We start from the raw sequence: 13,536 nt of genomic DNA on the forward strand, positions 1-13,536 counted from the left end.
TATGATGTGGTGTCACATGTCATGTTCAGTACAGGAGTGGTGAATGAATGTTGTATGATCAGGTGTCACTTGTCATGTTCAGTACAGGAGTGGTGAATGAATGTTGTATAATCAGGTGTCACTTGTCATGTTCAGTACAGTGAGGTAAATAAATGTTGAATGATCAGGTGTCACATGGCATGTTTAATACAGAAGTGGTAAATGATTGTTGTATGATTATGTGTCATGTCTTGTGTCATGATGATGCAAGATTTATGTAAAACCGAAGGAATTTTTTTGTAGAATACCATGAAAGTGTATGTTAAGTGTCATACAGTATAATAAAATATATCACAATATTTCAGTTGTATGCAGTTAGGAAGTATCAGACAGCAACCCTCTAACATACAAACTGGAGTAGTATTCATCAGTGTAATGAAGTAAATCACAATATTTCAGTTGTATACAGTAAGAAAGTGTCAGACAGCAACCCTTTAACATACAAACTGGAGTGGTATTCATCAGTATAATAACATGAATAAATTAAATCACAATATTTCAGTTATATACAGTTAGGAAGTATCAGACAGCAACCCTCTGACATACAAACTGGAGTGGTATTCATCAGTGTAATGAAGTAAATCACAATATTTCAATTGTATGCAGTTAGGAAGTACCAGACAGCAACTCTCTAACATAAAAACTGGAGTGGTATTCATCAGTGTAATGAAGTATTTAAGGTTGTTTTTGGGGGATCAAAACTGTGTAGTGTTTTAGGGGCTGTTGCTTGTCTTCTCCCTTGGCCATGGTGTTGCCTATTCTTCTACTACTTATGTGTTTTGATTGTCTATTCTTCTACTACTTATGTGCTTTGATTGTCTATTCTTCTATTACTTATGTGTTTTGATTGTCTATTCTTCTACTACCTGTGTGTTTTGATTGTCTATTCTTCTACTACTTGTGTGTTTTGATTGTCTATTCTTCTACTACTTATGTGTTTTGATTGTCTATTCTTCTACTACCTGTGTGTTTTGATTGTCTATTCTTCTACTACTGATGTGTTTTGTCTATTCTTCTACTACCTGTGTGTTTTGATTGTCTATTCTTCTACTACTTGTGTGTTTTGATTGTCTATTCTTCTACTACTGATGTGTTTTGTCTATTCTTCTACTACTTATGTGTTTTCATTGTCTATTCTTCTACTACTTATGTGCTTTGATTGTCTATTCTTCTATTACTTATGTGTTTTGATTGTCTATTCTTCTACTACCTGTGTGTTTTGATTGTCTATTCTTCTACTACTTGTGTGTTTTGATTGTCTATTCTTCTACTACTTGTGTGTTTTGATTGTCTATTCTTCTACTACTTGTGTGTTTTGATTGTCTATTCTTCTACTACTGATGTGTTTTGTCTATTCTTCTACTACCTGTGTGTTTTGATTGTCTATTCTTCTACTACTTGTGTGTTTTGATTGTCTATTCTTCTACTACTTGTGTGTTTTGATTGTCTATTCTTCTACTACTTATGTGTTTTCATTGTCTATTCTTCTACTAGTTATGTGTTTTGATTGTCTATTCTTCTATTACTTATGTGTTTTGATTGTCTATTCTTCTACTACCTGTGTGTTTTGATTGTCTATTCTTCTACTACTTGTGTGTTTTGATTGTCTATTCTTCTACTACTTGTGTGTTTTGATTGTCTATTCTTCTACTACTGATGTGTTTTGTCTATTCTTCTACTACTTGTGTGTTTTGATTGTCTATTCTTCTACTACTTATGTGCTTTGATTGTCTATTCTTCTATTACTTATGTGTTTTGATTGTCTATTCTTCTACTACCTGTGTGTTTTGATTGTCTATTCTTCTACTACTTGTATGTTTTGATTGTCTATTCTTCTACTACTTGTGTGTTTTGATTGTCTATTCTTCTACTACTGATGTGTTTTGTCTATTCTTCTACTATTTGTGTGTTTTGATTGTCTATTCTTCTATTACTTATGTGTTTTGATTGTCTATTCTTCTATTACTTATGTGTTTTGATTGTCTATTCTTCTACTACTGATGTGTTTTGTCTATTCTTCTACTACTTATGTTTTTTGTCTATTCTTCTACTACTTATGTGTTTTGATTGTCTATTCTTCTATTACTTATGTGTTTTGATTGTCTATTCTTCTACTACTTATGTGCTTTGATTGTCTATTCTTCTATTACTTATGTGTTTTGATTGTCTATTCTTCTACTACCTGTGTGTTTTGATTGTCTATTCTTCTACTACTTGTGTGTTTTGATTGTCTATTCTTCTACTACTTGTGTGTTTTGATTGTCTATTCTTCTACTACTTGTGTGTTTTGATTGTCTATTCTTCTACTACTTGTGTGTTTTGATTGTCTATTCTTCTACTACTGATGTGTTTTGTCTATTCTTCTACTACTTGTGTGTTTTGATTGTCTATTCTTCTACTACTGATGTGTTTTGTCTATTCTTCTACTAGTTATGTGTTTTGATTGTCTATTCTTCTACTTCTTATGTGTTTTGTCTATTCGTCTACTACTTATGTGTTTTGATTGTCTATTTTCATTGTCTATTCTTCTACTGCTTGTGTGTTTTGATTGTCTATTCTTCTACTATTGATGTGTTTTGATTGTCTATTCTTCTACTATTGATGTGTTTTGTCTATTCTTCTACTACTTGAGTGTTTTGATTGTCTATTCTTCTACTACTTGTGTGTTTTGATTGTCTATTCTTCTACTACTTGTGTGTTTTGATTGTCTATTCTTCTACTACTTATGTGTTTTGTCTATTCTTCTATTACTTGTGTGTTTTGATTGTCTATTCTTCTATTACTTGTGTGTTTTGATTGTCTATTCTTCTACTACTTGTGGGTTTTGATTGTCTATTCTTCTACTACCTGTGTGTTTTGATTGTCTATTCTTTTACTACTTATGTGTTTTGATTGTCTATTCTTCTACTACTTATGTGTTTTGATTGTCCTTTTGGTATTTTTTTTTTCACTTTTTTTTTTGGGGTATAGGTGTTGAATATATACAGGAGTTTGTGGTGCATACTGATGTTTCTCACTGTTTGTGTTGAATACAAGAGCTGTATATATTGATGTTGTGTAATGATGTTTTTCACTGTGTGTGTTGAATACAAGAGCTGTATATATTGATGTTGTGTAATGATGTTTCTCAATGTGTGTGTTGAATACAAGAGCTGTATATATTGATGTTGTGTAATGATGTTTCTCACTGTGTGTGTTGAATACAAGAACTGTATATATTGATGTTGTATAATGATGTTTCTCAATGTGTGTGTTGAATACAAGAGCTGTATATATTGATGTTGTGTAATGATGTTTCTCACTGTGTGTATTGAATACAAGAGCTGTATATATTGATGTTGTGTAATAATGTTTCTCACTGTGTGTGTTGAATACAAGAGCTGTATATATTGATGTTGTGTAATGATGTTTCTCACTGTGTGTGTTGAATACAAGAGCTGTATATATTGATGTTGTGTAATGATGTTTCTCACTGTGTGTGTTGAAAACAAGAGTTGTATATATTGATGTTGTGTAATGATGTTTCTCACTGTGTGTGTTGAATACAAGAGCTGTAAATATTGATGTTGTGTAATGATGTTTCTCACTGTGTGTGTTGAAAACAAGAGTTGTATATATTGATGTTGTGTAATGATGTTTCTCAATGTGTGTATTTTGTACAAGAGCTAGATATAAGAAGATGTGGTATGACTGCCAATGAGACAACTCTCCATCCAAGTCAAAATTTATAAAAGTAAACCATTATAGGTCACAGTACGGTCTTCAACACGGAGCCTTGGCTCACACCGAACAGTAAGCTATAAAGGGCCCCAAAAAATTACTAGTGTAAAACCATTCAAACGGGAAAACCAATGGTCTAATCTGTATAAAAAACGAGAAACGAGAAACACTTATGAACCACATCAACAAACGACAACTACTGAACATCAGATTCCTGACTTAGGACAGGTGCAAACAAATGCAGCGGGTTTAAATGTTTTAATGGTACCAAACCTTCACCCTTTTTCTGAAACAATAGTGTAACATCACAACATAGAAAGACACACTATAAAATATCAACTAAAATAGCTTAACTCAATCAAAGGACATATTAACACCATTGAACATACACTGAACAAATAAATTTGACCTATGACACAATGTAAATACAAAATAAATAAACTAAGGGAAGAATAATAAAAGTAACATGTTATATCGGTAAGAAATGTTAAACAATTAAAGAAAAACAATATGCTCGAACAAAAATACCATCCATTTGCAATAACTTTAAACACAGGTAAATGAAAATAATTTTGTTGTTAGGTATACTGTATGTATTGATATTGTGTAATGATGTTTCTCACTGTGTGTGTTGAATACAAGAGCTGTATATATTGATGTTGTGTAATGATGTTTCTCACTGTGTGTGTTGAATACAAGAGCTGTATATATTGATGTTGTGTAATGATGTATCTCAATGTGTGTGTTGAATACAAGAGCTGTATATATTGATGTTGCAATTGTGTAATGATGTTTCACACTGTTTTTGTAGAATACAAGAGCTGTATATATTGATGTTGCAATTGTGTAATGATGTTTCACATTGTTTTTGTGGAATACAAGAGTTGTATATATTGATGTTGTGTAATGATGTTTCACACTGTTTTTTGTGGAATAAAAGAGTTCTACTGGTATATACATTGGGGTTGTGTAATGATTTTTCTTAATATTTAATAATGATTAATATAAGACAAGAGTATTTGCAATAACAAGAAATTTACATTGAATTACTGAACACTAATTACAAGGGTAATGTTTAACAGATCTATATGGTGTGTATTATATAATAAATAACTTTAGGCCAACTAAAATTAATTAGTAGATTTTCATCCAGATTTTTGAAAAAAATGGGACGGGTGGGAGGATTTTATTTTTTAATTATTAATTCCTCCGAAACCCTTTTGTAATGCATTCTTCTTATGCAAGGGGTAAATCTAAGGAATTGCTATAATACATTGTGTTCATTGCCATTGGCAGACGTTTTGTACCTATTCGATCATAAATCGCACAAGTTCGTGCTTGCGTCAATTTTTTATTCCAGTCATGTTTTTTGTACCAATGTGTTCAACAATATCATTCACAGCCAAATTTCCTGACACAAAGTCATTGTATACATAGAGAATTCCACGGTTTTCTAATCACTGAAATTTGTGACATGCCGCGATTTACGATCTTTAACATTGCCTATTACTCGTAACACAAATTTTTCATGCCCTTCCCATAATCAATCTCTATTTCCGGAAGATAATGTCTTCATCATAGAGTAGCAGGATATGTCGACTTAATTATTTTGGTTGAATTACAGGGAGAAATACGAAAACTGAAATTTGCAACAGGAAGTTTTGAATGAAACGAATTTAACAGCGGGTACCGGTAATGGAATTGAGCAAAATCCGAAAATTGTAAATTTTTAAAAATAAAAAAAATCGGGACGGGCGGGGATGAAAATTTATCAATTAGTTTTAATTGGCCTTATGTGTGCTAAACATTTTACTTCACTTACCAAATCATCAGTTTTACATTCCAAGTTAGCTTTGTTCTTTACACATAGTTCTACCTCTTTTATATTCCCCTCCCTTGCAGCTGTAAGAAGTTTCTGTAAGCAAAACAAATATTTCACATTTTCCTCTGAACATAAAAATGTATTATAAATGTAATAATTGAATTTAACAAGCTACATTTTTACAGTTAACAGTTTATACCAAACACAGTGATTACCAAGACGGAGTGAAATTGTTGTCTATAATTTCAGATTTTTTTTCTTCAGAAAAGTCTTTAGACAATTATGCATCAGTTTTGAGATCAGCCTTGGTTTTTTTTTTGGGGGGGGGGGTTCGTGTTGCTCTGGCTTTAGTTTTCTATGTAACGTTTTGAATACTTGTATTTTCATTGTTTTTCATTTTTTGTCATGATGTCGTCAGTTTTTCTTTGACTTAAAATGAGTTGTGAATGTCCTATGATATCTTACGCTTCTTTTTTTTTTTTGTTTCCTGGAATTTTGTATATTGAAATTCTTTTTACTGTAGTCATTTTGATTTCTCCTATTCTCCCTCTGACTGACTCTGAGAATACTGCACACCTGTATCTTTATGTACAATTTGTAGACAACATAGGTCACATGACATAAGTCACATGACACTGACTGACTCTGAGAATACTTCACACCTGTATCTTTATGTACAATTTGTAGACAACATAGGTCACATGACACTGACTGACTCTGAGAATACTGCACACCTGTATCTTAATGTACAATTTGTAGACAACATAGGTCACATGACACTGACTGACTCTGAGAATACTGCACACCTGTATCTTTATGTACAATTTGTAGACAACATAGGTCACATGACATAGGTCACATGACACTGACTGACTCTGAGAATACTTCACACCTGTATCTTTATGTACAATTTGTAGACAACATAGGTCACATGACCATTGACTTTAAAGAAGAAAATCTTACCTGATCCCAACTTGCCATTATATCCTGCAAAAGAAAAAGAAAACATTTTAACATGTTTGTATACAGGAGTTGTAATTTGATGTGGAATATTTTTAAGGGGCATTAACTACAAGAAACAAAAAAAAACATAAAATAAGATTTTTTTTTTGATAAATCATCAGCGTAATCATTAAAATTAATGAAAATTTGATCGATTCTATTTTGTTAAAGTTTGTTAAAGGGGGTTCTACATTTGACCTCATTACAGTAAATAACACATTCAAAATAATATGCAATTTTTCAGCTGTGCATGTGGAGCAAATAATGGTTCAGTTAATATTTTCTTTTGTTACAGCAATTACCATCATCATGATTATATTGTGCTTTGTTATGTATCTAAAGAATAGAGCAAGCAATCGAGACTGGAAATTTTGTGAAATAAAGATGAAAGTAAAATGGCGATTGAAATTGACTATTGGAAGCCGACAGTTACTTTCTTTTTTATCACTTGCAGTACATTTATTATTCCAATTTGCATTTTTTGGGCAGCAAAAGTATTCATTAAAAATTTAAGTCAGCTAATTTTCTAATCCATTGAACAGTATACGCTTTTAAATAAGCATTAGTAATTAATAGCAAAATGGCTGTTACACACTCGCGCTCTTCATGCGGCAAGGCATAATAGTTTATTAGCTTTACTTATATCAATACATTGTATAGAGTATAAATTGTGCAAGGTGACGTCAATGTACACATCAATAATGTCGCCACTAAAGGTTAAATTCCACAGGATATAGCTTGAAAACAATCACGGTTGCTAAGGACTTCCTTTACATCAATCCATTTGTTGTTCAATTTTGAATCATATATATACATATACCAATGTTAGAAAAAAAATCTGTGGATTAATGAAATAGAATAACTTGATCATGTAAAAATTCTTGCCAAATTTCACGACTCGAGTTTCCCCTTATATATAATCTATTTATTTTTGGCATATTATATTATTTTCAACATCTCATGTTTCAAAAAAGAAAACGGTTAACCCCTTTTTTATTTTATTTTCTGGTGTATTTTTACAAGCAGACTGCAGAGTCATATTTTGTGATAATTAAAACAAATTCTGAGGAGTAGTTTATTGAGTACACTTTGCCTTAATGTTGTTTTGAAAGAAACTTGTTTAAGTAAAGTCTATGTCTGACTATCAATATGATTAATATGTTAAATACCCAAAGTGAAATCTGTTGGTCAAAGCTCTGCAACTGTCAATAAGGGATTACACGTGGTCCTTCGTCAAACTCTTATAGGAACCTCAGCATGTTATTGTACAGTATGTCTTCATGGCCCTAATGCCCCTTTATATAACATACCCCTTCTGCCAACAGTCAATTAGAATGATAAGAATCTGCAAATAAAGATTTATATAATTGTTAAACATATAAATTGTCATTGATCATGTTTGATATGGTCATAATTATAAATTAACTGTTTATAAAACTTTGAATTTTTGAAATACTAAGGGCAGTAGTAAGGCTTTTCAGGGGTTCAAATAAGCGGTGGTCCGAGGTCCGTGACCTTCCATTTACAGGTTCAGACCTTCCCACCGGTAGTTAGTTTCACCCGACAGACTTTCATATTTTTGCATGTTAAATAAAATGCTCCGCTGGGCGCAGCTTGATACGACCGCAGAGGTCGAACCCTGAACAGTTGGGGCAAGTATGGACACAACATTCAAGCTTGATACAGCACTAAATTTGGATTGTGATTAAAAATTTGAAACAGCATAGGTTTCTGACACAGAATGAATGTGGTCTAAGAACTTAACTTTTTTTAATTTACCTATTATGGTCCAATATCCAAAATCTAAATACATGGTTAGATTCAGCATATCAAAGAATCCAAAGAATTCAATTTTTGATGAAATCAAACAAAGTTTAATTTTGGACCCTTTTGACCTCAATGTGGACCAATTTGATAAAGGGGCCCAAAAATAAAAATACATGGTTAGATTCAGCATATCATAGAACCCCATATATTCAATTTTTGTTGAAATCAAACAAAGTTTAATTTTGGACCCTAACTTGGACCAACTTGAAAACCATAATCAAAAATCTAAACACATGTTTAGATTCAGCATATCAAAGAACCCCAAGAATTCAATTTTTGTTAAAATCAAACTAAGTTTAATCTTGGACCCTTTGGACCTTAATGTAAACCAATTTAAAAAACGGGACCCAGAATTAAAAATCTAAATACACGGTTAGATTTGGCATATCAAAAAACCCCAATAATTCAATTTTTGATGAAATAAAACAAAGTTTAATTTTGGACCCATGAACCAATTTGATAGCAGGGCCCACAAATAAAAAATCTAAATACATGGTTAGATTCAGAATATCAAAGAACCCCATTTATTCAATTTTTGTTGAAATCAAACAAAGTTTAATTTGGAATTTGGACCAACTTGAAAAATGGGCCCAAAATCAAAAATCTAAATACATGTTTAGATTCAGCATATCAAAGAACCCCATATATTCAATTTTTGTTAAAATCAAACTAAGTTTAATTTTGGACCCTTTGGACCTTAATGTAGACCAATTTGATAGCGGGGCCCACAAATAAAAAATCTAAATGCATGGTTAGATTCAGCATATCAAAGAAGCCCATATATTCAATTTTTGTTGAAATCAAACAAAGTTTAATTTTGGACCCCAGTTTGGACCAACTTGAAAACTGGGCCCAAAATCAAAAATCTAAATACATGTTTAGATTCAGCATATCAAAGAACCCCATATATTCAATTTTTGTTAAAATCAAACTAAGTTTAATTTTGGACCCTTTGGACCTTAATGTAGATCAATTTGAAAACTGGACCCAGAATTAAACATCTAAATACACGGTTAGATTTGGCATATCATAAAACCCCAATAATTCAATTTTTGATGAAATAAAACAAAGTTTAATTTTGGACCCATGAACCAATTTGATAGCAGGGCCCACAAATAAAAAATCTAAATACATGGTTAGATTCAGCATATCAAAGAACCCTATTTATTCAATTTTTGATGAAATCAAACAAAGTTTAATTTGGAATTTGGACCAACTTGAAAAATGGGCCCAAAATCAAAAATCTAAATACATGTTTAGATTCAGCATATCAAAGAACCCCATATATTCAATTTTTGTTAAAATCAAACTAAGTTTAATTTTGGACCCTTTGGACCTTAATGTAGACCAATTTGAAAACTGGACCCAAAATTTAAAATCTAAATACACGGTTAGATTTGGCATATCAAAGAACCCCAATAATTCAATTTTTGATGAAATAAAACAAAGTTTAATTTTGAACCCTTTTGACCTCAATATGAACCAATTTGATAGCCGGGCCCACAAATAAAAAATCTAAATACATGGTTAGATTCAGCATATCAAAGAACCCCTGGCATATATTCAATTTTTGTTGAAATCAAACTAAGTTTAATTTTGGACCCTTTGGACCTTAATGTAGACTAATTTGAAAACTGGACCCAAAATTAAAAATCTAAATACACTGTCAAATTTGGCATAACAAATAAATAAATGTGGTCAAAGATTTTACAAATCTAATGCGCCATACTGTACATGTGCAATTAAAGATTACTTCTTGAAATTTAATTTTCTGAAATGAGAAAAATTGACCCACCCCCCCACAATTTCTTTTTACCCCCCCCCCCCCTTTTCCCCCAAAAAATTCTTTCCTTCAAGATATGGTCATAATCTCAATTCAAATTTCCAATGGAATTTGCAACCATAATTACCCATTTAAATTTACCATAGTGCTAACTTAATCTATTTTATAATAGAATTTAAAATATGGTGTCAAATCTTTCATATGGATTTTTTTGTAAAAAAAAAAAAAAGATGCAACATTTGCAGATATTTTTACTGGTCTTCCTTTATAAATATGCATTTCTTTAAACATAATTTAAAAGCAGTGTAAGGGAAGTAATCAAAACGTTGTATGTGGATTACCTCCCTTCCACTGTTTTAAATTGTCTTAATTGTTCATTAACCATTACTATATACATAATTTAAAAGCAGTGTAAGGGAGGTAATTCAAATGATGTATTTGATTTATCTCCCTTACACTGCTTTAAATTATGTTTTGTACTAAAGTATTTGTCCATATAAAAATGCTTGTTTTTTGCCCCTTTTTGGCCCCTAATTCCTAAAATTTTGAGGCAATTACCCTCAAAATCAATCCCAGCATTCCCTTTGTGATATGGAACCTTGTGGTACAATGTTAGAGAGATCCATACAATAACACACAAGTTATGTCTGGAAGTTACAAAAATGCTTATTTTTGGCCCCTTTTTGGCCCCTAATTCCTTAACTGTTGGTACCATAACCCCCAAAATCAATCCCAACTTTCCTTTTGTGGTACATAGATGTGATATGTGACTTATAAAATGTCAAACTGTCAAATAAAACTTCCAGCACACTATACAAATTAACCATTATTAATATCCATTTCCCAATCCCATTGACTCTGTGGGTTTTCACTACTACCAGTTATATAATCTTAACCATTTTGACTCTCCTGATGTCTAGTAGTGATTAGTTGAAATGGAAACTTAACAAATATGCATCATATTTTTGTGACGTCCATTACTTTTTTTTAACCTCATTATTCTTTTTAACTTGAAACTGCCAAGATGTGCATTTTCATGAGTTCAGAACAAGAATGAAAACCATATAATTTAATTAATTTGAAATACATTCAAAACTTTCTTTAATCTAAAATTAGCATGTCAAACTTGTCAATGTAACATCCATCACAAAAGTTGTGCCTTTTTTTGAATGTCTGTTGACAAGTATTGAAACAAAGAACTATCTCTGTAATCACAAAAGTCAACTCTGAAAAGATGAAGATTCCTCTGATATATTTAAAATCTTAATATATGGGCTCAAATGTGACAGACGATATGTCACATAAATGTTACACTTTATCTGATCCTTGCCCTTATATAAACACTGAAACCAAATTTTAAGAAATCCTTGTAATGTAGTTCCTGAGAAAAATGTGACGAAAATTTTCAACTTGGATGTGTTGTGTAAAATGATGTAAGTGTTCGGTAAACAGGAAGTTGTTGAGTGATCAATCTGAAAACGCATCACACTGTATAGCAAACTTATATAAACCCTTAAACCAAATTTCAGAAATTCTTGTATTGTAGTTACTGAGAAAAATGCGACGAAAATTTTCATGGGACAGATGGACGGACTGACGGATGGACGGACGGACAGAGAGAGGTAAATCAGTATCTCTATATATAATTAAGGGGAGATTATTCAAACATAATAATTTACTTATATAAGTATATTATTAGTTAGTTCTTCAAGTTAATAAAGATTACTTGTACAAGTAGTACCCCTAACTGGTTAAATTTTATAGAGATCCATAACTTAAACTAAAGTTATTGTCCAGAAACCAAATGTCTTCGGACAACGATGATGCCAAAAATGCCAATGACAATGAGGACATGATAGCAATATACGACCGCAAAAACTTTTTGGGGTCGTATAAAAACTGCAAAATTTCCTTAAAATTACCAATTCAGGGGCAGCAACCCAACAACGGGTTGTCTGATGCGTCTGAAAATTATAGAGCAGATAGATCTTGACCCGAGGAACAATTTTAACCCTTGTCAGATTTGCTCTAAATGTTTTAGTTTCGGACATATAAGCCAATAAAATGCTCCGCAGGGCGCAGCTTGATACGACCGCAGAGGTCAAACTCTGAACAGTTGGGGCAAGTATGGACACAACATTCTAGCTTGATACAGCTTTGAATTTGGATTGTGATTAAATATTTGACACAGCATAGGTTTCTGACACAGAATGAATGTGGTCTAAGAACTTAAAAATTTTAAATTAGACATTCACCTATTATGGTCCAATATCCAAAATCTAAATACATGGTTAGATTCAGCATATCAAAGAACCCCAAGAATTCAATTTCTGATGAAATCAAACAAAGTTTAATTTTGGACCCTTTTGACCTCAATGTGGACAAAGTTGATAACGGGGCCCAAAAATCAAAATCTAAATACATGGTTAGATTCAGCATATCAAAGAACCCCATATATTCAATTTTAGTTGAAATCAAACAAAGTTTAATTTTGGACCCCGATTTGGACCAACTTGAAAACTGGGCCAATAATCAAAAATCTAAATACATGTTTAGATTCAGCATATCAAAGAACCCTAAAAATTCAATTTTTGTTAAAATCAAACTAAGTTTAATTTTGGACCCTTTGGACCTTAATGTAGACCAATTTGAAAACGGAACCAAAAATTAAGAATCTAAATACACGGTTAGATTCGGCATATCAAAGAACCCCAATTATTCAATTTTTGATGAAATCAAACAAAGTTAAATTTTGGACCCTTTGGACCTCAATGTGGACCAATTTAAAAACGGGGCCCAAAATCCAAAAACTTAATACACGGTTAGATTCAGCATATTAAAGAACCCCAAGAATTCAAGAATAAACCCCATTGAAATTGATCAAGAAATAAGCAATTTATACGAAGTATCTTCTTTTGCACAATACTGTGCAATTGAATATTTCTTGCTATTGCGCAATACTGTACAATTGACAATTTCTTGCTATTGCGCAATATTAACCTATTGGATATTTCTTGCTATTGCGCAATACTGTGCAATTGAAGATTTCTTGTTATTGCGCAATACTGTGCAATTGAAGATTTCTTGCTATTGTGCAATACTGTGCAATTGAAAATTTCTTGCTATTGCACAATACTTATTATATAATAATTTACACATCCTGTTTGGTGTGTATCTCCTACCATATCATTATTATTTGCTTTTAAATATAAATCAGAAATAACCAACTTAAAATGGAAAATTTTAAAAGAAAAAATAAAGGAAAAAAAGAAAAAAAAAGAAAAAGAAAAAAAATCCCCCCCCAAATTTTTTGAACCCCCTTATGATTCATCACCCTTAAACT

At 31.7% G+C, this 13,536-nt stretch overlaps 1 protein-coding gene and 1 long non-coding RNA gene across 8 annotated transcripts in view; both read right to left on the reverse strand.

Annotated features, from left to right (window-relative positions):
* LOC127705231 (uncharacterized) overlaps window positions 1-13,536 on the reverse strand; it is a 180,571-nt gene that overhangs the window by 149,940 nt on the left and 17,095 nt on the right. For all 7 annotated transcript variants that reach the window (XM_052209554.1, XM_052209556.1, XM_052209552.1 and 4 more), the window contains exons 2-4: window positions 7,753-7,928; window positions 6,545-6,568; window positions 5,582-5,674 (exon numbers count right to left, since the gene is read on the reverse strand). In XM_052209554.1, coding sequence (XP_052065514.1) covers window positions 5,582-5,674; window positions 6,545-6,562 — 111 coding nt within the window. In that variant the 5' untranslated portion in view covers window positions 6,563-6,568; window positions 7,753-7,928. The remainder of the gene's footprint in view (window positions 1-5,581; window positions 5,675-6,544; window positions 6,569-7,752; window positions 7,929-13,536) is intronic.
* Window positions 704-4,320, reverse strand: LOC127705261 (uncharacterized). The gene is made up of 3 exons (XR_007983787.1): window positions 1,754-4,320; window positions 1,186-1,597; window positions 704-905 (listed from the first exon to the last, which is right to left on the reverse strand). It is a non-coding gene; the product is annotated as an uncharacterized LOC127705261 (long non-coding RNA).

This window comes from Mytilus californianus, unplaced genomic scaffold (genome assembly GCF_021869535.1).
Source record: "Mytilus californianus isolate M0D057914Y unplaced genomic scaffold, xbMytCali1.0.p SCAF_6, whole genome shotgun sequence".
Classification (NCBI taxonomy): domain Eukaryota; kingdom Metazoa; phylum Mollusca; class Bivalvia; order Mytilida; family Mytilidae; genus Mytilus; species Mytilus californianus.